Source organism: Tachysurus fulvidraco, chromosome 13 (genome assembly GCF_022655615.1).
Source record: "Tachysurus fulvidraco isolate hzauxx_2018 chromosome 13, HZAU_PFXX_2.0, whole genome shotgun sequence".
Taxonomy (NCBI): Eukaryota; Metazoa; Chordata; class Actinopteri; order Siluriformes; family Bagridae; genus Tachysurus; species Tachysurus fulvidraco.
In genome coordinates, this window is record NC_062530.1 from 28,464,085 (window position 1) to 28,489,033 (window position 24,949).

Genomic DNA, 24,949 nt, shown 5'->3' on the forward strand with positions numbered 1-24,949 from the left:
TAATCCACATTCATACAGGTTTATTTGAAGGTATACAGTATACAGTATGTATGTGCTTTACCTTGTTTTCTTGTGGCTGGTCATTACTGAGTCACCGCTTCCTTGGATCTTGTTTCTGTCTGAGTGCAGTGAGGCTTGTGTCTATATTCTTGCCTTTAAGTCAGACCTCTGTTAAAGATGTCTTGTTTACTCTAAGTTTAATAAGGTGTTCAGTAAGGAAGGTATAACTAACATCTGTGCTATTTTCAGATGATGTTGTGCTCATGACATGATCTGAATTCTGCTTTTGAGAAAACATAAACATTTTTGCCATTGAATGTGAAACAGCTGGAATAAAAATCAGCACCTCAGTTTGAGGGCATGTTCAGTTTCTTGAAAAGTGTAAAATGATCCCATCAGGTGAAGGGAGATAGAGAAGTGTGAAAAATCAGTATGACAGAATGATCTGATGTTGTTATGTAGTGGACTACTCATGAATTATATATACATTATGGAGTATATTTACAGTTTATACATATTTTGTTAACACAATTCATACTTTTGGCAGTTTTACACCAATTGAAACATAAGTTAAGAAAGAGATATCAAAAATAAAACATTGCACTTTTGTTACCTGAATTTTTATGATCTGTGGATTTTGCTTGAACTCATTGGAAAAGTAATGGATCTTTTTATTTTTAGACTTACTGAATGTGGTCTGACGATGGAAAGCTGTACATCTCTGGCTGAAGTTCTCAGCTCACGACCCTGCTTTCTAACTGAGTTGGACCTGAGTAACAACAGACTACAGAAAGAAGGAATCGAGAAGTTATCTGAAGGACTGAAGAAACAAAGCTGCAATCTAAAATTATTAAGGTTCTGTAATATTTATCTATTTAAGCAATACAATAATCCTACTGCTAATACTAAATAATAAAATAGTGATAGACACATATTTACTGTTTCCAAAGAGTATCTACTACATTTAAAATCATTTAGATTCTGAATATGATCCTGATTCGGGTTTATCTTGTTTAACAGTCCAGTGAAACCAAATATTTTAACTTTGTCTCAGATGTTAATTAGACGGTCTCATACTGCTTTACTTTATTTTTCCTAATTGATTTTAAAATACTGAGATTATTGCTTTAATCAAGCTGAATTGTATTTTTTTTAAAAAAAGACAGGAAAATGTAAATTTGCCTTAATAATAAAAATAAGTTATTACTAGCTGTACAGTTGGAAACACTGAAATCTACATTGTTAAACACCACATAACACATGATGAACTTTCTGCTACCCCGCTATAATTTCCATATTTTCAGGTATTTTCCATTCACGATGAGTGGGTGACTTTTATTCCACTCATTTATTGTACAGACACAGACAAGTGTGTGCATGTGTGTGTGCGCTCGTGTGTGTGTGTGTGTGTGTGTGTGTGTGTGTGTGTGTGTGTGTGTGTGTGTGTGTCTCACACCCTCCCAGGAGCTCTTATACAAAATCCATAATAGTTGTCAGGTGTGAAAATATTATATAAACAGTGATAAACCTGACAGGACACAGTGGCAGTAGAATATCTTGTACAGATGATAATATGATTACATTTCAGAACACTATTTATAATAACTATAATAAAAACATAGATGCAAACTGTGGTAGGTTCTTTCAGATGTGGGTAAAATTTACAGTTTATTGAAGTTACAGTTCCTAGAAAACTGTCTAACAGTGAACTTTAAAGAACTGATGATGTTTTAAAATCAAAGATTAGTTTGAATTAGTTTATTAATGTGTACTGTTGTTCTTTATGTAGAAATGTCATAATTTAAGACACGGCTGTAGTCCTTGGGTCATTTATCCTGATAAAGTTTACTTTTGCTGTCATTTTGTTGTAATTATTATTTATATGTAGGCTGAAGTAAACTGTCAAATATTTACATTTCACAAATATTTCATCAATGTACATTAAACCAAATTCTTTTTTTGACCATCTGATCTTAAAATAAAAACATTAATTATCTCCTAATTGCATTGTATTTTAAGTAATTTCTCCTAATTATATTTTATATAATATTATAATTATATAATTGGTTAAAATATATTATATTTAGAAGTGCCATGTTTCTCAGTGTGCCAAATAGCTTCTTAATTATAGATTTGCTTCCTGTAATTTCCCCCCATTTTATTCTATATTCTTTTTTTTTTGTATAGACTTTCAGACTGCAGTATAACAGAGGAAGGATACATCGCTCTGTCTGAAGCTCTGAAATCATCTCACCTGATAGAGCTGGATCTCGGAGGGAACGACCCTGGAGCATCAGGAGTGAAGCTGCTCACTGATTTACTACAGGATCCAGACTGTAAACTAAACACACTGAGGTGATTCTTCTATAAACAAATACAATTAATTCAATATTAAACATAAATGAAATTTATTTATTTATTAAATTTATAATTGACTGCAATTTACAGCTTATTCGATTTTTTAAGTCATGAAATAAGTAAAAGCAGCCATTCTGTTCTCATTAATATGGTCTAATTAAACTGTAAACACCAAATAAAAATGACTTTCTGCAGGTTGTTGAAGAGCTCTGCTGCACAGGAGGCCTGTACTTGGCTAAATTCCATTATAGGTACAAACCCTTTACTCCTAAAAGAGCTGGATCTGAGCAGGAATGAACCAGGAGACTCAGGAGTGAAGCAGCTCTCTGCTCTGATGGAAGACTCTCACTGTAAATTTCAGATAATTAAGTAAGTTTTCTTATATATGATTCTCTATCAGCTGTATTATTAATAACATGTTTTTAATGAGACCTGCCATTATGTAAACACCAAGTATTCACTAATGTATTTTAATTATAATTTAGTTTTCTATAATTGATGGAACAACAGAATATATCCTGTCTTTCTCCAGAGGAAACTCATATATAGGTCTTATAGAGACACCTGGGTCCTGTTACATCCCTGAAAAGTGTTAAGTTATTAAACAGAAGTAGAAATGATGACAATGACGATGACAATTTATTCATATAGCACAATTACTTGCAACTTCCGTCGACCAATGTGCTTTCCATTATGTCATTAAAAACAGAAAAACACACAACAAAACAAACAGAAAAATATAAACATGATCAACATGATCAAGATTTTCAGTAAAATCTTAAAACAGAATTTAATCACTAAGACATGAAGTGAATTAAAAGAGGAAATTCTTTTTAATTCTGTTATAAATAACCACTAATGACCTCTAATGATCCAAATGAACCCAGAATACTTACTTTGGTCCACATGATAATAAAATGACTTTTCCGTCATGTCTACAGAATGAAGACTGAGTTTGTAGCTCTGATAACATGATGTTTCATATTTAGGCTGAATAAATGTAATCTGACTGTGGAGAGCTGTTCAGCTTTAGCCAGCGCTCTGAAACTCCAGTCCTGTAGTGTGAGAGAACTGGACCTGAGTGAAAACAGTCTGCAGGATTCAGGAGTCACTCAGCTTTCTGCTGGACTGAAACATCAACACTGTAAACTGGAGACATTGAGGTAAAATGTAAACTGTGTTGTGGGTGACTTTTGGTATATAGACACTTATTGTGTTGAATTTGTACGTTTATTGTTCCTCTGATTTCATCAGGCTTAACACATGTTCTATAACTGATGGAAGCAGTTCAGCTCTAGCTGAAGTTCTCAGTTCTGAATATTCCCATCTGAGAGAACTGGACCTGAGTAACAACAGTCTGCAGGATTCAGGAGTCACTCAGCTTTCTGCTGGACTGAAGAATCCACAGTCTGCACTCACAATACTGAGGTGAAGTAAAAGCTGAAATCATGACTAAGTCTACATTTAATAAATAGTCACAGTGAAGCATCAAAGTATTTTTATATACTAGTTTAAATGGAATTATGAGTAATTAAAAAATTAGCATATATTCTGCAGACTTTAATTGCTTTTATTAGTTGCTGAATAAATTAGAACCCTATAATTACACAAAATGGTTTGATTAAAATATAGAATGTTATATTTATGAGCAATAAAAAGGTCTAGTACTACTATATTTAGGTTGAAACACAGTATTTTTATATACTAGTTTAAATGACTATTGAATTAAAATGAAATGTATAATTAAATTAAATAATTTAACTGAAAAATGTACATAGGTTGTACAGACTTTAATTGTTTTAGGTAATTGCTGTTAAATTTCTTTGTATCCACATTTTCTATGTCCAAGTCTAATAAAGAGAAAAACTGACTGATTTATTCAATTCAATTCAATTCATTTCAATTCAAGTTTATTTGTATAGCGCTTTTTACAATAGACATTGTCTCAAAGCAGCTTTACAGAACATAAACATAGAGCAGAAGGTAAACATAATTAATGATAAAGGAAATAACAAATAATAAAAGTAAAAGAATTGACAGAATAAAAATTCTAGATTATTAGAACATTAGATTATTTAGAACACATTATAATTACACAACATGTTATAATAAATAAAATAGAATGTTAAATTTATAAGTAATTAAATTTTGTTTTAAATGTAAGTTATATCCCAAAGTAAACATACTATTTGTGTAATTGTAAGTGAACTGTTAAAGAAAGTCATTAAAATATTGAATAATCCATTTTGCTGTAATAAATGAGATCAGTTGTGTTCACTGTGCTCCTTCTGTCCCTCTGCAGACTGTGTAACTGCAGTGTAACAGATGAAGGCTGTGCTGCTTTGGCTACAGCTCTGGGAGAAAATCCCTCACATCTCTTAGAGCTGGATCTGAACGGGAATAAAGTAGGAAACAGTGGAATAAAGCAGATCTGTAATCTACTACAGAATCCAAACTGCATCCTAGAAAAACTCAGGTAGGTCACTCTGATTTCTTTTGAAGTAGTTCTCATTAAAGCAGTGAATTATTGTAATATCACTTTATTAATTAAAGTCATTTATACATTTATACATTATATTTGGAACAATATTTGTAATATTCTTAAATAAAATTCAGATTAATTTTGTTTTTTCAGGTTAATGGACAATAATATCAGAGAGGAAGGATACAGTGTTCTGTCTGAAGCTCTGAAATCATCTCACCTGATAGAGCTGGATCTCAGAGGGAACGACCCTGGAGCATCAGGAGTGAAGCTGCTCACTGATTTACTACAGGATCCAGACTGTAAACTGAACACACTGAGGTTAATATTATAAATCAATAAGAGAATAATTATTAATATACATATCAGGACTACTTGTTAAATATGTTCCATATGTTATATCTCTTCAATTTTACTGTGGCTTATGTTTTCCTCTTGTATAAAATCTTCTTTCTCTCTTTCTCTCTCTTTGCAGGTTGTTGAAAAGTTCTGCTGCACAGGAAGGTTATGATTTACTTTCTAGAGTTCTGGGTGTGAACCCCTTACTGCAGAGAGAACTCAATGTGAGTGAGGAAATATCTGGAGACTCGCAGGTGAAGCAGCTCTCTGCTCTTCTGGAGGATTTACACTGCAGCCCAGAGAGACTCAAGTTAGTATTGATCACTTATTTATACTTAAACACTAGTGTATTCCTTTTGGAATGTAATAACTGTATATAATGTCATTAATGAAATATTTTAGTCTAATTTTAAACTGTATATTTTACATTAAACAATATAAAATTACATTTAAACAGAAGTCTTGTCTTCCTTGTTGTCTCTGTATCCAGAGTAAATAACTGCAGGATGACAAATGAAGGTTGTGCTGCTCTGGTATCAGCTCTGGGTTTAAAGCCCTCACACCTGAGAGAGCTGGAGCTGAGTGGGAATAAACTGGGAGGATCAGGAATGAAGGAGCTCTGTGATGTGCTGAAGAATCAACAACTCAAACTGCTGAAACTGGGGTAAAGGCATCATTTATAATAAAATCTATAATGTCAGAAAGAGCAGAGGTCTTTAAGAAGACTTTTAGAATGTTCTGGTGAAATGTGTCGTGTTACAGTTTGTAATGACCAGATATATGTATTTTAATACCATTTATACAAACTCTATTTAATAGCCTACAACCACCAGCTGGATTAATCTTTGAATATGAACTTGAATTATTATTAAAAGCAACAGAAATCCTTCCAGAAATGTTATAAACATTGGACAGAACCTAGCAGTTAATCTACAGACAATAAAATCCTACAGGTAAATGAAGTTACAGTAACAGATTAATGTACAGTATGGAACTGTGAGATGATTACACACTACAGCAGGAATTACTGATACCACCAGCAAGAATTCTTACAACAGTGAGGTATAAATGCCCCTTTTCCAGCAAGGCAGTTTGAGTGCTGGTTTGGAGCCTAATTTAAAATCAGTACTTTCTTTTTCGACACCCAAAGCACCGGCTCTGAACTAGGAAAAGTGGTTAGAGATCCACCTATGGGAAGGGCACCTGTTCTTGACCTCTACAGAAGCAACCAATTGCACCAAGTCTGGCTTGACAGACAGGAGCATGTGCCAAAGGCAGGTAAGGCAATGCCCCTTACCCGAGTGCATAATGCACCTGCACGCGCTACGTTTCCTCAGTTAACATTCGCTTTTCGCGACTTCTGCTCCTACCTCCTAGCTCCCTGGGTTTTTTTGGACTGCACTTTTTGTCTTCAGGAGGACATATCGGTTGATCAGCCTCCGCCGGACATGCTCGTCCTCAGCCAGGTTAGCTTTGCGAGCCGCCCACGCTCGCATTCCCCTTTTTTTCTGTAGGCTGCCTGCCTGCTTTTTTGCCTTTTTTCTTTTTCTATGGCTCTTTCTAATGCGGCACCAGTTACTCCGGTGGACAACCTATCGCGAGCCTGCACGGCCGCATGCGGTGTGCTCATCGCCATGAGGGATTTCCATACCCTCTGCGTTGTCTGCACGGGTCTCAAGCATGCACAGGAAGCAATTGACCTCCTGGAGAACTGTAGCCATTGCCTGGCGTTCCCAGTGTGTCGACTTCGAACTGTTTGACTCGGAGGGGGAAAAAGGCGACACCGCTGTGCACCCGGGGGTTTCCCGCAGTGCGACTTCCTCTGACTGGGCCAACATGTGTCCTTCCCCGTTTGAGGATTTGCTATTGGCCGACGACCGTTTCCCCGAAGGGCCGACAGGTTCCAGGGATGAGGTCGAAGCGGGCCTTCTCGATGGCTCGGATGACGAGGAGTCCATCCCGTCTTCCGCGGTCCCTCAGGCTCCCTCCGCCCCACCTCAATCGGTGCTGTTGGAGCTTTGTCAAAATGGAATGGCCGTCTCTCCTGAATGCTTCCGATCAGGAGAGAGATGTATATGACGGTAAGCTTCTGGGGCCTCCTACCAGCCAAAGAAACGCTAAGCCCTGGGGTAAGATGTCCTTCACCGCAGCTGCGCCTAGGAAGCCTCCCAACCCAGCGCCTTCTGTTCCAAAACGAAAGTGGCCGACCTGATGTGTCACCAAACACCCCCCCTTCACAAAATTAAAACTTCTCTGGTTTGGCCACTAGATGGTGCCGTTGGGCTATCAATGAACAATCCGGCTGGATCGGCTCCTGGCATCCCACCTACTTGTGTGGGGCCGCTCGGAAGTCACGTGATGGTCTGGCTGTCTGTCTCAGCCTGGATTGGGCGATTCACACAGTCACGAGGGGTTACAGACTTCAGTTTGCCAAATCACCCCTGCAGTTCAACGGAGTGGTCTGGTCCCACACAGACCGGGGATCCGCCCACATTCTGAAACACGATTCGAGTTGTAGCCCCGCATCTAAGCGGTCAGGGGTTTTACTCTCGCTATTTCCTGGTGCTGAAAAAAAAAGTTCTCTCTGTCCTATTTTGGACCTCAGAGTGTTGAACAAACATTTACGGAAATCGGCTCCTGGCATCCCACCTACTTGTGTGGGGCCGCTCGGAAGTCACGTGACGGTCTGGCTGTCTGTCTCAGCCTGGATTGGGCGATTCACACAGTCACGAGGGGTTACAGACTTCAGTTTTCCAAATCACCCCTGCGGTTCAACGGAGTGGTCTGGTCCCACACAGACCGGGGATCCGCCCACATTCTGAAACACGATTCGAGTTGTAGCCCCGCATCTAAGCGGTCAGGGGTTTTACTCTCGCTATTTCCTGGTCCTGAAAAAAAAAGTTCTCTCTGTCCTATTTTGGACCTCAGAGTGTTGAACAAACATTTACGGAAATACAACTTCAGAATGTTAACACACGGCTCTCTCATACGCTCGATAAAGTGGAACGATTGGTTTTGCTCGATCGATCGGACAATGTTTTTTTCAACATAAGCATCTACCCTCCACACATGAATTTCCTTTGTTTTGCCCACCAAGGCATAGAGGTTGAATGCTTTGTGTTCTGTGCATGCCCTACCAGCTCTTTATCTCTTGGACCCTGCCGAACACGGAGAAACCCATCTCTAAGCAACGCCACTCTCGCTGGCTTGTAGAGGCCATCTCCTTAGCGTATAAATCTAGGGGCATGCAGCCTCCAGGTGGCCTCAGAGCTCACTCCACTAGAGGCTTGGCTGCTTCTTGGGCTCTGTTTGGGGGGGTTCCCTTGCAGGACATTTGTGCCGCTGCGAGCTGGTCCTCTCCGCACACCTTTGTTAGGCACTACCGGCTCGATGTTACCCGTACCACATGTGCTCATGCGGTCTTAAGAGTGGGCTCTTCGTAGTCACATGCTACTAGGCCCGAACTCCTTTCAACACTGTCTGCCCGGCCTGGTTATGCATGTTTCAAGCATATAGTCTCCCCCTCTCCTGACGCCCGAGTTGGTCCTTTCACATGTTTATAAACATGTCCGGACATCAGAGGGGTTCTGACATCCATGTTACCACATGTCTTGTTTCTCTTTGGGTGGGTTTTTTACCCCGCACAGTATGTTATGTCTGCTGCTTTGAGACGTGCCGAGCACCACCTTTTTGGCAACCGGGGAGTTGTCTATATCTCCCATAGGTGGATCTCGAACATGAGATGATGAAAGAGAATGATAGGTTACTTTTGTAACTCCAGTTCTCTGAAACATTGAGTGGAGAGATCCACAAAGGTTGCCCCGCTTGCTGCATGAGAAGCGTATATGCTCACTGAGGAAAGGTAGCACATGCAGGTGCATTATGCACTCGGGTAAGGGGCATTGCCTTACTTGCCTTTGGCGCGTGCTCCTGTCTGTCAAGCCAGACTTGGTGCAATTGGATGCTTCTGTGGAGGTCAGGAACGGATGCCCTTCCCATTGCTGGTCTATACTTAAGAACCGCTTGTGTCAGGGGCTGTGGGCGGGTCTACTCTGACCACCAAGACAAAAGAGAATGTCATTAGTGCCATTTTTAAAATCATTTTAAATCAGTATTTGCTGCATTTGGATGCCAACGATGCCAATGTAGGTTCGCAAAGCCATGAGAATTAACAGTAAAGCAACATCCGTCATTGTTGATGTTGTGTTTGCTGCTGCGCTAATGTTGTGGTATAATGTTGCATACTGTACAGTGACTTAAGACTTGGTCTGTGATGGCTCTCTAGCCCATGAAAAGGCAAACTGGTTCTTAGAAGGATTACCAGTGGAACCAACTTCGAACCAGCACCAGCACTAGCTCTGAACCAGCACCCGATCCTTTCTGGTGGAAAAGAGGCAATAGTGATGTGATACTCAGACATGATCAGAGTAACATGTAGAGACAGATACAGAAGAACAGAACAGGAGCCTGTTAAGGAAACTTCACACTCTTTAAGTAAATTAAAGTAAATTAAATAGCTAAATTTATACTGAAATTAGACAAAGTTACCTGCTTAGATTTTCTCTCTCTCTCTCTCTCTCTCTCTCTCTCTCTCTCTCTCTCTCTCTCTCTCTCTCTCTCTCTGTAGGTTGTATAAATGCAGTCTCACTGAAGATGACTGTACTGCTGTTGTAGCAGCTCTGAGAACAAACCCCTCACACCTCAAGGAGCTGGACCTGAGTGACAATACAATTGGAGACACAGGAGTGAAGCAGCTCTGTGATCTACTGAAGACCTCAAACTGCAGTCTGGAGAAACTGAAGTAAATTATTTGTAGTCTTTATTGAGAAAAAAAGGAATGAGTGATAAAATGAAGAATTTTCTATAACAGGTTCTGAATTTACAATAGAAGAAAAATACATTTCGAATTAAAATTGATGATCTGAAATCAGTTACTATTTTTAATTAGAAACTAAAATGAACTAAAACTAATTATAAACAGGTAACACCTGTAGCTTAATTAATCTAATTACATGAATCTCCTGTGAAATGTGATCTGTGCTTCTCTTAAATAATGGTTCTAACTGTTGTCTACTGGCCTGTACTGAGATTATTATTAATTACAAAGCCTTCAGTGATGCTCTGTCACTGTCATGTCACTGTCTCACTGTGAAATGTCCTTATTAATATTTTCTTTCAGAATAAATAACTGTAATCTCACACAAACACAATGTGGTGATCTGGCTAAAGCTCTGGAATCAAACTCCTCATCACCTCTGAAAGAGCTGGAGCTCCGATGGAACAACAGTGTGTCAGATTGGAACATTTTTAGTTATTTTCTAGGGAATCCAAACTCTAAGTTGATTTTGAGGTGAGTTTCTGATTTACATACATTAATTAAACACTGGAAATATTTGACACTGTAATATTTTATGCTTTATGCTTCCACCAATAAGTGGTGAAGGTGTTAAGTTTGCATGTTTTTCTTCTGTCCAAGATTCTCATTATGGTCTCATCATAACCAGCAGTTTTCCCTCAGTAGCTTTCTTCATGTATAAAGGTTATTTTAAGGGTTTTTCTGGTATAACAATTAGTAAGAACACAAAGTAGACTTACTGATAGCAGAGACATCCTCATCTATGCCAACTTGTTAAAGTTCTGTAAACTTAGTAATTTAGCATAAACTAAACCCAGGATGAGAGCTGGTAGTCGGATTTTCTGAATCTGATCCCTGCAAATAAAATAGAAAAACTCATCTGAAAACAGTTTAACAAGAGACAGAGGTGAACCATGGTTAGAACCAGATAGAAACAGGACAAGCTCACAAAAAAAAAAAAAAAAACACAGCTCAGAAAAGCATTTAATATGTTGTGAGCTGCAAAACTAGAAAGTTAGCTAAATAACGTAATTTCCATATTGTTACATTTACATTACATTTATTACATTATAAATGCTGAGGCATCAGAATAATTGTCTTTGCTGGTTCACATAATTTAACATCAGCATCTTGTGGGGACAAACATCCAGAGGTCTGTTATCAGTATCATAATGAAATGTATTTTCTTTCTTCAGAATTCTGAGTCCTGAAGAGAAAGAGGTCTGTGATTCTCTGACTAAAGTTCTGGGTACAAACCCCTTACTGCAGAGAGAACTGGATCTGAGTGGGAAAATATCTGGAGACTCTGAAGTGATGCAGCTCTCTGTTCTACTGAAGGATCCACAGTGTAGGACTGAGAAACTCAGGTGTGTGGTCTGATTCCTTACATGATGTTTTTATTTGTGTTCACATTAAATCTATAAAGATATTCCACTGTACACATGATCACTCTATTATTTCTTTACCTTGGAATTATTTTTGATGGTTGATCTTGTGGGTTGTTAAAGACATTTTCTCAGCTGTGTTGTCTGACTGCAGGCTAAATAAGAGCAGTGTTACAGACAGAGGCTGTACTGATCTGGTATCAGCTCTTACTTCAAACCCTTCACACCTGACAGAACTGGACCTGAGTGAGAACACACTGGGAAATTCAGGAGCGATTCAGATCTCTACTCTACTAAAGAAGTCATCCTGTAAACTCCAGAAGCTTGTGTAAGACTTTTAATAGTACACTTTACTATATGATATATTATAAATGATATTTTTACTTCTCTATAAGTTTATATATGATGTAGAAATAAATTAGTCAGCAGCTCATTCAGGGGTAAATTTCCCCAAAACACAGAATCTAATGACGAGCATATTAACAAAGAACATGTGTTACCAGAGCCAGTGCCATTGGGGTACTAAAGACATTTCGACACGTTACAACCACAAAGAAAAAAATATTTTATTGGGATTTTATGAAATAGACCAAAAGAAAGTGGCATATAATTGTGAAGTGGAATGAAAATTATAAATGTTGGCCAAATTATTTTACAAATAAATATCTGAAAAGTGTGTTGTGCATTTGTATTCAGCTCCCTTTACTCTGATACCCCTAAATAAAATCCAGTGAAACCAACTGACTTCAGAAGTCACCTAATTAGTAAATAGAGTCAGCTGTGTGTGATTTAATCTCAGTATTAATACAGCTGTTCTGTGAAGCCCTCAGAAGTGTGTTAGAGAACATTAGTGAATAAACATCATCATGAAGACCAGAGAACACACCAGACAGGTCAGGGATAAAGTTGTGGAGAAGTTTAAAGCAGGGTTAGGTTATAAATTAATATCCCAAGCCTTGAACATCTCACGGACCATGATGTACAATCCATCACCCGGAAATGGAAAGAGTATGGCACAACTGCAATTCTACCAAGACATGGCCCTCCACCTAAACTGACAGGAGAAGCCCATGGTAACTCTAGAGCAGCTGCAGAGATCCACAGCTCAAGTGGGAGAATCTGTCCACAGAAAAACTATTAGTCGTAAACTCCACAAATCAGGGGTCTCATTTATAAAACTGTGCGTAGGATCAGTACTAAAAGTTTACGTACACCCAAAACCAAAAATGGTGTACAGCAAAAAAAATTCCGATTTATAAAACCGTGTGTACGCACACCTGTAAGTATTGTTCGCTTTATAAATCACAGATCACCCGCAGATGTGCGTACGTGAACCAGACTCAATTCCCGCCCTGTACACGCCCATTTTTAACCATAAATAGTCAATGCAAATCACTGCGCGGGCATGAGAGTGGACCTCGTTATGATGAGTTTCCTCTGCGCTCTGCGGGTTTAAAAATGGGGTGAGGAGTCAGCGTCCCAGGGGGTATCCACTGTCACCTGCAGGTTATAATAATATTAAAAGCAACATTGTTATAATTATATTAAAACAAAACTGTTACATTTTCTACTTTTTAATATTGTTAAACTCACCAAGAAGCCAGCCATCACGTAGCTGCTGCGCCTGCATTTAGTCTGTTCCCTATGTGTCAAGATAAAGGAATCATGTGTTGAACCTGGCCAGTGTGCCACAATGTTTGTGTTAGGGTCATGTTACACATTAATAGAATGCACATGCTTTCTATTAACATAAGCAAAATCATTTTCAGATAGTGCCCTTATAGCAACATGAGCGCAGTCAATTGCACCGATTACATTTGGGAAACCAGACATTGCTGCAAATTGCATTTTAATTTCGGCCTGTTCTCGCACAGTGTAGGGGAACCTGATGTATTGACTACCCATATTAAGTATACCATTCAAAACAACAGATATGGCACTCAGGGACAGCTGTAATATACCAGACCTATAGGGTGAGATGATAGATTCCAATAGAATTATTTCATATACAAAAAGGTCTTAGACACAGGGTTGAGGATTACTTATAGTTTTTTTATATAAATAATTTACCTCTCTGCCAATTCCCAAGGTTGCCAAGAACCCCAGAGTGGTGAGGACTTGTATTTGGACTGGGATGGCGTGGTTCTGGCGTGTTGCCCTCTCTAATACTGGACCCAATTCAACACATAGATCTAAGAGCACAGCTCTAGGAAATCTAAATCGGCTTATTAGCCAGTTATCATCATGGTCCCTGAAAACTCGTTCTCTCCTTATTCTGCCATTGGCGTAATCCTCCAACAGTGCCAGCAGTGCCATCATGAAGCATTACAAACCCTGGTCACTGGAGGATTTATATGTTTCTAGCAATTAGACTGAGCGTTAACACCTTGACAAAATCACAGAATTAATTTGAAGATGAAAATGTTACAGTGAACACATACTTCATGACGGTTTTGTAGTGAACACCGTAATAGTTAGGACCGATGATGATTAGCGATTGTGCTTCATGACTGTATTTGCAGACTTTCACATTTTATGATATATCTACATTAAGGAAAATATTTCGTTTTTACACTGTGCTCTGTAGTTCTCTAATAAAAGGGTATTTCATGCTATTCTGTATCACATGTAGTCGGGCCATCTCCTCCTGCGCTCCCGTTGTGGACAATGTGACTGTAAGGCAGCGCTGATTATTCATTCATTCATTCATTCATTTTCTACCGCTTATCCGACCTACTCGGGTCACGGGGAGCCTGTGCCTATCCTCAGGCGTCATTGGGCATCAAGGCAGGATACACCCTGGACGGAGTAGCGCTGATTATTATTATTATTATTATTATTATTTTATTTTTAATACATTATGAATTACGTTTGGATTTTACTAGATGTATATAGCCTAAAACATTTGGCACAAATAACACTGTTGGATTTAATCTTCATGATAATGTGGATATAAAGTATGAAATGGAATGAAAATTAAATGTTATTAATTCCTATAATCGTTCGTCCTCACATGAATTTCCTACAATCTAACTTCAGTTCACGACCTCACCATCTGTGTCGCCAATTCCCTTTGTCTCCAGAATGTGCGTACGCACGTCTCAAAGTTTGCTTAAAGGTGCACACATTTTCCCGTCAAGTTTGTTTTTTATAGATCACAACCTTTGTGCGAAAACTGCTTTATAAATGAGACCCATGGTCTTTATGGAATAGTGGCAAGAAGAAAGCCATTGAAAGAAAGCCATAAGATGTGGGGGACACAGCAAGCATGCACAGCAAGGTGCGCTGGTCAGATGAGACCAAAATTGAATTTTTTGGCCAAAATTCAAAACGTTATGTGTGGCCGAAACCTAAAACTGCACATTACCCTGAACACACCTTGAACCACACCATGAAACATAATGGTGACAGCATCATGTTGTGGGGATGCTTTTCTTCAGCAGGGACAGGGAAGCTGGTCAGAGTTGATGGGAAGATGGATGGAGACAAATACAGGGTAATCTTAGATGAAAACCTGTTAGAGTCTGCAAAAGACATGAGACTGGGGCAGAGGTTCACCTTCCAGCAAGACAATGACCCTAAACATACAGCCAGAGCTACAATGGAGTGGTTTAGATCAAAGAATATTCATGTGTTAGAATGGCCCAGTGAAAGTCCAGACCTAAATCCAATTGAGAATCTGTGACGAGACTTGAAAATCGCTGTTCACAGACGCTCGCCATCCAATCTGACTGAGCTTGAGTTATTTTGCAAAGAAGAATGGGCAAAAATTTCACTCTCTAGATGTGGAAAGCTGGTAGAGACATACTGCAAAAGACTTGCAGCTGTAATTGCAGTGAAAGGTGGTTCTACAAAGTATTGACTCGGTGGGGCTAAATACAAATGCACACCACACAGATATTTATTTGTAAAAAAAAAAAAAAAAAAAATTGGACACTTTCCTTCCACTTCACAATTATTTGCCACTTTGTGTTGGTCTATCACAAAAAAACCCTAAAAAAATACATTTTTGTTTGTGGATGTAACATGTCAAAATGTAAAAAGGTTCAGTGGGTATGAATACTTTTGCAAGGCACTGTATACTATAACACTCACCAGTTATGCTGTTGTTTCTTTACAAATTGCTTGAGATGGACCAGGTTTGGCTTGTCATTGTCAAGGTCTTCTGACAGTGATAATGAGCTGCTGCACTGGTTGGTTTGAGTGATTTCATGTGACAGACATCCGTTATGCACAGTGTGTGGTTTAGTTCCAACGAGGGGCATCAATAATGTAATTACTGTTACAGGTCTTGTCAGTTTTACATGATTTACAAATGAGTTCATGTACCACATGGGGTAAATAAAGAACATTCTCACAAAAAAAGTAATAATATAATTAGCATTATAAATGTTACCTGATGAGGGTGAACTTTTTGCTCCTTCTCCAGACTTTCAGACTGTAATATAACAGAGAAAGGATACACTGCTGTGGTTAAAGCTCTGAAGTCAAACCACTCATCACTCCTGATAGAGCTGGACCTCAGAGGGAACGTCCCTGGAGCATCAGGAATAAAGGAGCTTAGGGATTTGATGAATGATAAAAAATGTAAACTGAAGACACTGAGGTGAGCGCTTTCACCAGTACATGTAAAATACAGCATTAATTCTGAGTTATTAATAAAGTTTTATTGTTTGAACCACTGTGTAGCACGCTGTGATATTTTTGGTCACACTTTATTTTTACCATTTTTTGTAATAAAGAAACAAATTTAAAGTAAAAGATTATGCTGAAGCAATATATCTAATGTTTAAAACTAGTTTTCCACCATGGACCAAACAATTACTTAGAACTAGCATCACATTGCTGTATATATAATTAGTGTTAATGTTTCTCTGTTCTTTCTCTCTACAGGGTGTTGAAAAGTCCTGAAGCACAGAAAGTTTCTGATCATCTGACTGAAGTTCTGGGTATAAACCCGATACTGCAGACGGATCTGAATCTGAGTGGGAAAATAAAAGGAGACTCAGAAGTAGAGCAGCTCTCTGTTTTACTGAAGGATCCACACTGCAGACCTGAAACACTTCAGTAAGGAATTAAATTCTATATTAATCTGTAAACTACAGCAGGTTACGGTGGTAACCTGGTTCCCTGAGAAGGGAATGAGATGCTGCTTCAGGGCTGACGCTATGGGAATGCTTCTGTGAGGAAGTTGTGTCTGAAGTTCTGTGTGCACACACGCCAATTTAATTACTAGGGAAGGACACATGACAAAGTGATTACGTGCCAGTAAGTCAATATAAGGGCGTCAAGGCAGGATACACCCATCACATTACTCCAGCTTCTATTTGTCTGTAGGAAGCGTGAGAGGACACCCGGAGTGTGGCCAGCGACACAGTGTCTCGTTCCCTTCTCAGGGAAACGGGTTAAGTGACGTGATATCCGTATGCTGGTGTAGTCCCCTTTCGAGAGAATTCAACTCTGTGCCAGGGCTGATGCTATGGGAATGTCAATACCCATGCCGCCACACACCGATCGATGACTGTGCCAGAGAACATGAGAGAGCAAGAGCAGACTGGAAACAGACCATCAATAGCCCTGCAGTACCTGGGACCCTGGAGTGCGGTCCAAGTCCAGGTTATAGAACCTGATAAAGGTGTGCGGAGAGGACCAACCTGCCGCAACATAAATATCTTCAAGGGGAACACCCCTGGCAAAGGTACTGGACAAGGCAATACCCCTTTTGGAGTGAGCCCTGATCCGAGAGGTGAGTCAAGACCGCGCACCTCATAGGCCTGAGTAATGGCCTCCACCACCCGGTGTGCCAGGCGCAGTTTTGAAACTGGATTACCCCTATTCCGACCACTAAAACAGACAAAAGGGGTGGAGGAGTTACGCCACGAACACTAGAACAGTAGACATAAGTCCTCAAAGCAAATGCAGCCTCTCCTGTTCCACCAACTCATGGGGTGGGGGAGAGTAGGCCATGGTGGATGACTGGACAGCCTGCCATCCTGGGCACCTTAAGGAAATATCCTGCCCTGGGGTGCAGAATAGCGTTGCACATGCCAGGGAAAAATTCTAGGGCAGGGGCAATCAACAAGGCCTGCAAATAACCCACTCCTCTGAGAGAGGCCAAAGCTAGGAACGGAGCCAACTTCAGGGTCAGAAACGTCTCAGAGGCTGACTCCATGGGCTCAGAGGGGGCTTCCAGCAGCCCTTCCAGGACCGCAGAGAGGTCCCAGGAAGAAAGGCACGGTTTACCGGAAGGCCTCAGCCGCCTGACACCATGCAGAAAGTGAGAAGGTGCCTACCCAAAGCGGCCCCAAAGACAGGTTCCTGGTTTGCAACAATGGCGGCCACGTACACCTTTAAAGTAGATGGGGACAGGCCCCGAGAAATGCAAGACGGCAGGAAATCCAGCACTGTACCGACCGGGCAGTAAACTGGATCCTGACAGTGTTCATCGCACCAGAGGCGAAAAAGCCTCCATTTCAGAGCACATAGCTTCCTAGTGGAGGGAGCCCTTGCATTCAATAGACTCTCGGTCACCTCAGATTAGAGGCCTTCCAACGCTTCCACATCTTGGGGTGGGGGTGTAGGTTTACCCCCTGAGCCTGAGAAAGGTGATCCTCCCTGACGTGAACCATTCATGGAGTGGCGTTCAGGAGGGAGGCTAGGTCCATCAACCAAACTCGAGAGGGAAAGCCATGGCAGAAACTGGGTCAACTCCTTGGAGGCAAACTAACCCACTTCCTCCTGGCCAAAAATCTGCCAAGAAGTTTGCATCCCGATTTACATGCCCTGGAATGCAAATCGCTCTCAGAGAAAGGAACCTGGTCTCTGCCCAGAGCAGAATATGCTGTGCAAACCTGAAAAGGGGGCCCGAACACAGACCACCCTGATGATTAGAAATGCTGGAGGCAGTGGGGCAGGCAGTAGACTTCCTAAACCGGATGCTCCTAGGAACCCCAGCCCTCGGGAATGCCCGGGGGCCTCCCTAGTCTTAGATGGGCAGCACGGGCAGCCACACTAACCCTCTTTACTGCCCTGAGTGAGCCAGGAGGGGGTTGGGTGCAGTTGGAATATGGCCCAGGCTGCTCGCAATGGTGAAACTCTCTGAACGCCGCCGACTGGTGATTTATCTCCTGGTGCCTGTCGACGACAGTACTCACTACGTCACCGAAAAAGCCCAGAGGTGAAACCGGGGTGTTCGGGTGAAAGGACCTATCCTTATCTTTAATATCAGTAAAATTGAGCCACAGGTGCCTCTCCATGGCAACCAGCACAGCCATTGCATGGCCTATGGAGCAAACCATCTGCTCTGTGGCACGGAGCACAAATTCAGTGGCTCGGCGGAGCTCAGATACCACCTAAGGTCCCAACCCCTGGCCATCGTCGAGCTCGGTCAGCAGGTCAGCCTGGTAGGCCTGCAAAACTGCCATGGTGTGCAGGGCCAAACCTGCTTGGCCTGCTGCCATGTAGGCCTTACCCACAAGGGCTGAAGTAGTCCTACAAGGCTTGGATGGAAGGGCAGGTGAGAGATAGCTGTAAGGGTCTCTTCAATCCCAGGCATCGCCCCATATCATGGCTTTCAAGCCCTTAATATATATTACAATGTATATAATAATAATACTAATATTACTACTACTACTACTACTACTACTAATAATAATAATAATAATATGTATATTATAAATATAAATAAATAAATAAATAAATAAATAAATAAATAAATACTATAATGGCTGAATAGTCAGACATGGCAGGAGAATAAATACGTGCCGAAAATGGATTTCTCCAAGACCTTGACACCTCAGCATGGAGGTCTGGGAAAAAACGACAGTCACCTGCATGAAGGTGACCTGCGGCCTGAAGTCAGAAAGCGGTCGTCTAGCTTAGAACGAACAACATGGATGCACACAACTCCTAAAATGCTCGGATTGCAACAAATTTAGTCTCTCTGCACTAGACAGACAGGAAAACAATTAACACACATACACAGAGTGCTTCCTAAAGACAAAGAAGCTGGAGTAATGTGATGTAGATGCCCTTATATGGACTAACTGGCGCGTAATCACTTCGTCACATCTCCTTCCCTAGCCATTACATTGGAGTGTGCACACAGAGGTTCAGGCACAACTTCCTCACAGAAGCATTCCCATAGCATCAGCCCTGCCACAGTGTCGAATTCCCTTGAAAGGCAACTTCAGTTAGTGATGTTAATGTTGAATGGTTTGTCCTTAGGTGATCAATCATTCATCTAGTTTTCAGTCACTTTCAGTAGTAATGAGTAGTTTGAGGAGAATAGATGCTTCTCTGCATGCAGAAGTTTAAAGAAAATCCCTGTGATTTATTGTTTTCAGACTCAGTGAGTGTAATCTGACAGAGAAAGGATGTTCAGCTCTGCTCACAGCTCTCAGATCAGAACACTCCACCCTGAAGGAGCTGAATCTGAGTAAGAACAGGATTCAGGATTCAGGAGTGAAGCTGCTCTCTGAGGAACTGAAGAAGAAACACTGTAAACTGGAGACACTGAGGTAACGTTTAATACACACTTCATTTATAATCCAGACGATGATAGAGACGTGAAATGCACAAGATTTTATGCCAAATTAACATTAACCTTATTATGGACTTGATTCCTCTTTGTTGCCCTAACAGTCCATCAATTTGGACCAGGGTCATGTTCTCAAGGTCATGCTCTCTCTCTCTCTCTCTCTCTCTCTCTCTCTCTCTCTCTCTCTCTCTCTGTAGGTTGTATAAATGCAGTCTCACTGAAGATGACTGTACTGCTGTTGTAGCAGCTCTGAGAACAAACCCCTCACACCTCAAGGAGCTGGACCTGAGTGACAATACAATTGGAGACACAGGAGTGAAGCAGCTCTGTGATCTACTGAAGACCTCAAACTGCAGTCTGGAGAAACTGAAGTAAATAATTTTTAGTCTTTATTGAGAAAAAATAAATGGAAAATAGCTGCAAGCAGCGATGGCGTGCCCTCGCACGTTTTTTTTTATCGCTCTACGGTGCCTCCCAGAAAACAATGCACGGTGGGCAAGTGCATCAAGTGGGTAAATATCAGTGGACTATTTTATGTTGTTACTGACCCATTCGGGGACTGTAGGTAAATGAAACCCCACATTTTAGACAAACGGGGGGTGCTATTGAGCCACTTAAGAGACACACCTTTGTCTGACCTTTTTGTCCACACTTAACAGCCGACAAATGTGATGTATATGTAAAATTTCAAGTTAATCTAAGCATGCCAGAAGCCTTATATATGCTTGAAATAAAAGTAAAATTTGACACAATGCCATAGCAACAGTGTTTGAGATATCAAAAATCCCTTCACAATTTAGCAAGTGCAATGTCTCGGCATCATGTTGACAACTTTTGGTGTCAATCACATGAATGTCCTAGGAAGAGTATCTAAAAGTTCACCACATGCAACTGTTGTGACTGACACACTTCCTGGCGCCTGTTGGTGGCGCCATGTTCGAGATTCACAATAAGCACATCGATGCGATCAGAATCCTTGGCCGAACATACACACCATGTGTTATCCCAATAAGACATTTTTTGCTTTAGATATTACACACTTCCTGTTTCTCTGAATTAACCATAAATTAGTCGCCTCGCCATGGCAGCACTGTTCGAGATATCAAACATCCCTTCGAAATTTAGCAAGTGCAATGTCTTGACGTTTGATGTCAATCACATGAATTCCCTAGGAGGAGTATTTAAAAGTTCACTGCATGCACTTATAAAACAATCCAAAATGGCCGACTTGCTGTTGGGCGGAGCTTATAGTTTAGAGCGCGAAAGTTGTTCGGGTCGATGAGATCTATATGCGTACCAACTCTCATACACGTGCATACATAATTGCCCGATCTGTACACAAATGTTTGTTTTTGCATTACAGGGGGCACTACAGAGTCCCCCTGCCACGCCCGTATTCCAGCCTTTGCCGAGCCTAGTGTCGCACGACTCTGACGTGTGTGCCAAATTTCAAGAGTTTTCAAGCATGTTAAGGGACCACAATTGGTCAATGTGTGTAATAAAATATAATAATAATAATAATAATAATAATAATAATAATAATAACGAGCAAAAACAATGGGCTTAATGAGGGATAAAATGAAGAAATTTCTATAATAGGTTCTGAATTTACAATAGAAGAAAAATACATTTTTCATCTAAATTGTTTAATTATGCCATACCACTGTCTCACTGTGAAATGTCCTTTATTAATATTTTCTTTCAGAATAAATAACTGTAATCTCACACAAAGACAATGTGGTGATCTGGCTAAAGCTCTGGAATCAAACTCCTCATCACCTCTGAAAGAGCTGGAGCTCAGAGGGAACTACAGTGTGTCAGATTGGAACAATTTTAGTTATTTTCTGGGGAATTCAAACTCTAAGTTGATTGTGAGGTGAGTTTCTGATTTACATTAATGTAATTTTTTTTTACAACACTGGAAATATTTTACACCGTAATATTTTATGCTTTAGGCTTCCACCAATAAGTGGTGAAGGTGTTAAGTTTGCATGTTTTTCTTCGGTCCAAGATTCTCATTATGGTCTCATCATAACCAGCAGTTTTTCCTCAGTAGCTTTCTTCATGTATAAATGTTATTTTAAGGGTTTTTCTGGTATAACAATTAGTAAGAACACAAAGTAGACTTACTGATAGCAGAGACATCCTCATCTATGCCAACTTGTTAAAGTTCTGTAAACTTCGTAATTTAGCATAAACTAAAAACAGTCTAAACCCATGATGAGAGCTGGTAGTCGGACTAATTCAACCTCAACTTTCTGAATCTGGTCCCTGCAAATAAAATAGAAAAACTCTTCTGAAAACAGTTCAACAAGAGACAGAGATGTAGAAACCAGGACAAGCTCACAAAAAAACAAAAAAAAACAAACTAAAAACACCTCAGAAAAGCATTTAATAGGTTGTGAGCTGCAAAACTAGAAAGTTAGCTCAATAAAGTCATTTCCATATTGTTACATTTCATTACATTTATTACATTATTAATGCTGAGGCATCAGAATAATTGTCTGTGCTGGTTCACATCATTTAACATCAGCATCTTGTGAGGACAAACATCCAGAGGTCTGTTATCAGTATCATAATGAAAGGTGTTTTCTCTCTTCAGAAATTTGAGTCCTGGAGCAGAAAAGGTCTGTGATTCTCTGACTAAAGTTCTGGGTACAAACCCCTTACTGCAGAGAGAACTGGATCTGAGTGGGAAAATATCTGGAGACTCTGAAGTGAAGCAGCTCTCTGTTCTACTGAAGGATCCACAGTGTAGGACTGAGACACTCAGGTGTGTGGTCTGATTCCTTACATGGTGTTTTTATTTGTGTTCACATTAAATCTATAAAGATATTCCACTGTACACATGATCACTCTATTATTTCTTTACCTTGGAATTATTTTGATGGTTGATCTTGTGGGTTGTTAAAGACATTTTCTCAGTTGTGTTCTCTGACTGCAGGCTGAATAAGAGCAGTGTTACAGACAGAGGCTGTACTGATCTGATATCAGCTCTTACTTCAAACCCTTCACACCTGACAGAACTGGACCTGAGTGAGAACACACTGGGAAATTCAGGAGCGATTCAGATCTCTACTCTACTAAATAAGTCATCCTGTAAACTCCAGAAGCTTGTGTAAGACATTTAATAGTACACTTTACTATATGACAAATAATAAATTATATTTTTACTTCTCTATAAGTTCATATATACTGTATGATGTAGGAATAAATTAGTCAGCAGATCATTCAGGGGTAAATTTCCCAAAAAACACAGAATCTAATAATGAACATATTAACAAAGAACATGTGTTACCAGAGCCAGTGTCATTGTGGTGCTAAAGACAGGGCATAAAACGTATTTATCAGGCCATAAACAAACATGTTTCTACTACAATACAAACATAAAAGCTACAGAGCAGCATACAGATGGCAGAGGATTAAATAATCTTACTACATAAAATACAACACTAAATAGCCCATTTGAAAACTTGCCCCATTGATCGCCCTGATTAGGTATAAATACATCTTAGACCTGCAGATAGAAACACACATTACACTGGAGATAGATACAGCAGTTCAGCAGCTTTACAGTGAATACAGACAAGTTACCATGACCCCATGACCAGAAGAAATGATCTGTGCCTGCTATACTATAACACTCACCAGTTATACTGTTGTTTCTTTACAAATTGCTTGAGATGGACCAGGACTGGCTTGTCATTGTCAAGGTCTTCTGACAGTGATAATGAGCTTCTGCACTGGCTGGTTTGAGTGATTTCATGTGACAGACACCCGTATCCACAGTGTGTGGTTTAGTTCCAATGAGTGGGCATCAATAATGTAATTACTGTTACAGGTCTTGTCAGTTTTACATAATTTACAAATGAGTTCATGTACCACATGGGGTAAATAAAGAACATTCTCACAAACAAGGTAATGAGATAATTAGCATTATAAACGTTTCCTGATAATGGTGAACTTTTTGCTCCTTCTCCAGACTTTCAGACTGTAATATAACAGAGAAAGGATACACTGCTGTGGTTAAAGCTCTGAAGTCAAACCACTCATCACTCCTGATAGAGCTGGACCTCAGAGGGAACGACCCTGGAGCTTCAGGAATAAAGGAGCTTAGGGATTTGATGAATGATGAAAAATATAAACTGAAGACACTGAGGTGAGCGCTTTCACCAGTACATGTAAAATACAGCATTAAGTCTGAGTTATTGGTAAAGTTTCATTGTTTGATTGACAATTACTGAGAACTAGCACCACATTGCTGTAAATATAATTAGTGTTAGTGTTTCTCTGTTCTTTCTCTCTACAGGGTGTTGAAAAGTCCTGAAGCACAGAAAGCTTCTGATCATCTGACTAAAGTTCTGGGTATAAACCCGATTCTGCAGACGGATCTGAATCTGAGTGAGAAAATAAAAGGAGACTCAGAAGTAGAGCAGCTTTCTGTTTTACTGAAGGATCCACACTGCAGACCTGAAACACTTCAGTAAGGAATTAAATTCTACATTAATCTGTAAACTTCAGTTAGTGATGTTAATGTTGAATGGTTTGTCTTTAGGTGATCAATCATTCATCTAGTTTTCAGTCTTTTTCAGTAGTAATGAGTAGTTTGAGGAGAAAAAATGTTCCTCTGTATACAGAAGTGTTAAAGAAAATCCCTGTGATTTATTGTGTTTTCAGACTCAGTGAGTGTAATCTGACAGAGAAAGGATGTTCAGCTCTGCTCACAGCTCTCAGATCAGAACACTCCACCCTGAAGGAGCTGAATCTGAGTAACAACAGGATTCAGGATTCAGGAGTGAAGCTGCTCTCTGAGGAACTGAAGAAGAAACACTGTAAACTGGAGACTCTGAGGTAACGTTTAATACACACTTCATTTATAATCCAGACGATGATAGAGACGTGAAATACACAATATTTTGTGTCAAAGTGTTGCAGTGACTGTGGATTTCAAACTCAGAGTTATGGGCAGTTTAGAAATCATCTTTTTACCC

The 24,949-nt window shown here is 40.0% G+C and overlaps 2 protein-coding genes and 1 long non-coding RNA gene across 3 annotated transcripts in view; 2 read left to right on the plus strand and 1 right to left on the minus strand.

The window, feature by feature from the left end:
• The window catches only part of LOC113657299, a 1,727,325-nt gene that overhangs the window by 1,178,550 nt on the left and 523,826 nt on the right, over nucleotides 1–24,949 (plus strand). The window contains exons 91-112 of the mRNA XM_047822072.1: nucleotides 2,188–2,355; nucleotides 2,554–2,727; nucleotides 3,348–3,521; nucleotides 3,613–3,786; nucleotides 4,661–4,834; nucleotides 4,994–5,161; nucleotides 5,316–5,489; nucleotides 5,670–5,843; nucleotides 9,807–9,980; nucleotides 10,359–10,529; nucleotides 11,231–11,401; nucleotides 11,574–11,747; nucleotides 15,849–16,025; nucleotides 16,313–16,486; nucleotides 19,765–19,938; nucleotides 20,156–20,329; nucleotides 21,664–21,834; nucleotides 22,561–22,731; nucleotides 22,903–23,076; nucleotides 23,941–24,117; nucleotides 24,268–24,441; nucleotides 24,636–24,809. Of these exons, the coding sequence (XP_047678028.1) occupies nucleotides 2,188–2,355; nucleotides 2,554–2,727; nucleotides 3,348–3,521; nucleotides 3,613–3,786; nucleotides 4,661–4,834; nucleotides 4,994–5,161; nucleotides 5,316–5,489; nucleotides 5,670–5,843; nucleotides 9,807–9,980; nucleotides 10,359–10,529; nucleotides 11,231–11,401; nucleotides 11,574–11,747; nucleotides 15,849–16,025; nucleotides 16,313–16,486; nucleotides 19,765–19,938; nucleotides 20,156–20,329; nucleotides 21,664–21,834; nucleotides 22,561–22,731; nucleotides 22,903–23,076; nucleotides 23,941–24,117; nucleotides 24,268–24,441; nucleotides 24,636–24,809 (3,810 nt within the window). The remainder of the gene's footprint in view (nucleotides 1–2,187; nucleotides 2,356–2,553; nucleotides 2,728–3,347; nucleotides 3,522–3,612; nucleotides 3,787–4,660; nucleotides 4,835–4,993; nucleotides 5,162–5,315; nucleotides 5,490–5,669; nucleotides 5,844–9,806; nucleotides 9,981–10,358; nucleotides 10,530–11,230; nucleotides 11,402–11,573; nucleotides 11,748–15,848; nucleotides 16,026–16,312; nucleotides 16,487–19,764; nucleotides 19,939–20,155; nucleotides 20,330–21,663; nucleotides 21,835–22,560; nucleotides 22,732–22,902; nucleotides 23,077–23,940; nucleotides 24,118–24,267; nucleotides 24,442–24,635; nucleotides 24,810–24,949) is intronic.
• The window catches only part of LOC125146171, a 1,103,650-nt gene that overhangs the window by 1,005,084 nt on the left and 73,617 nt on the right, over nucleotides 1–24,949 (minus strand). The window lies entirely within an intron of this gene.
• Nucleotides 1–24,949, plus strand: part of LOC113638759 (protein NLRC3-like) — a 266,503-nt gene that overhangs the window by 40,609 nt on the left and 200,945 nt on the right. The gene's annotated exons all lie outside the window — the stretch shown is intronic.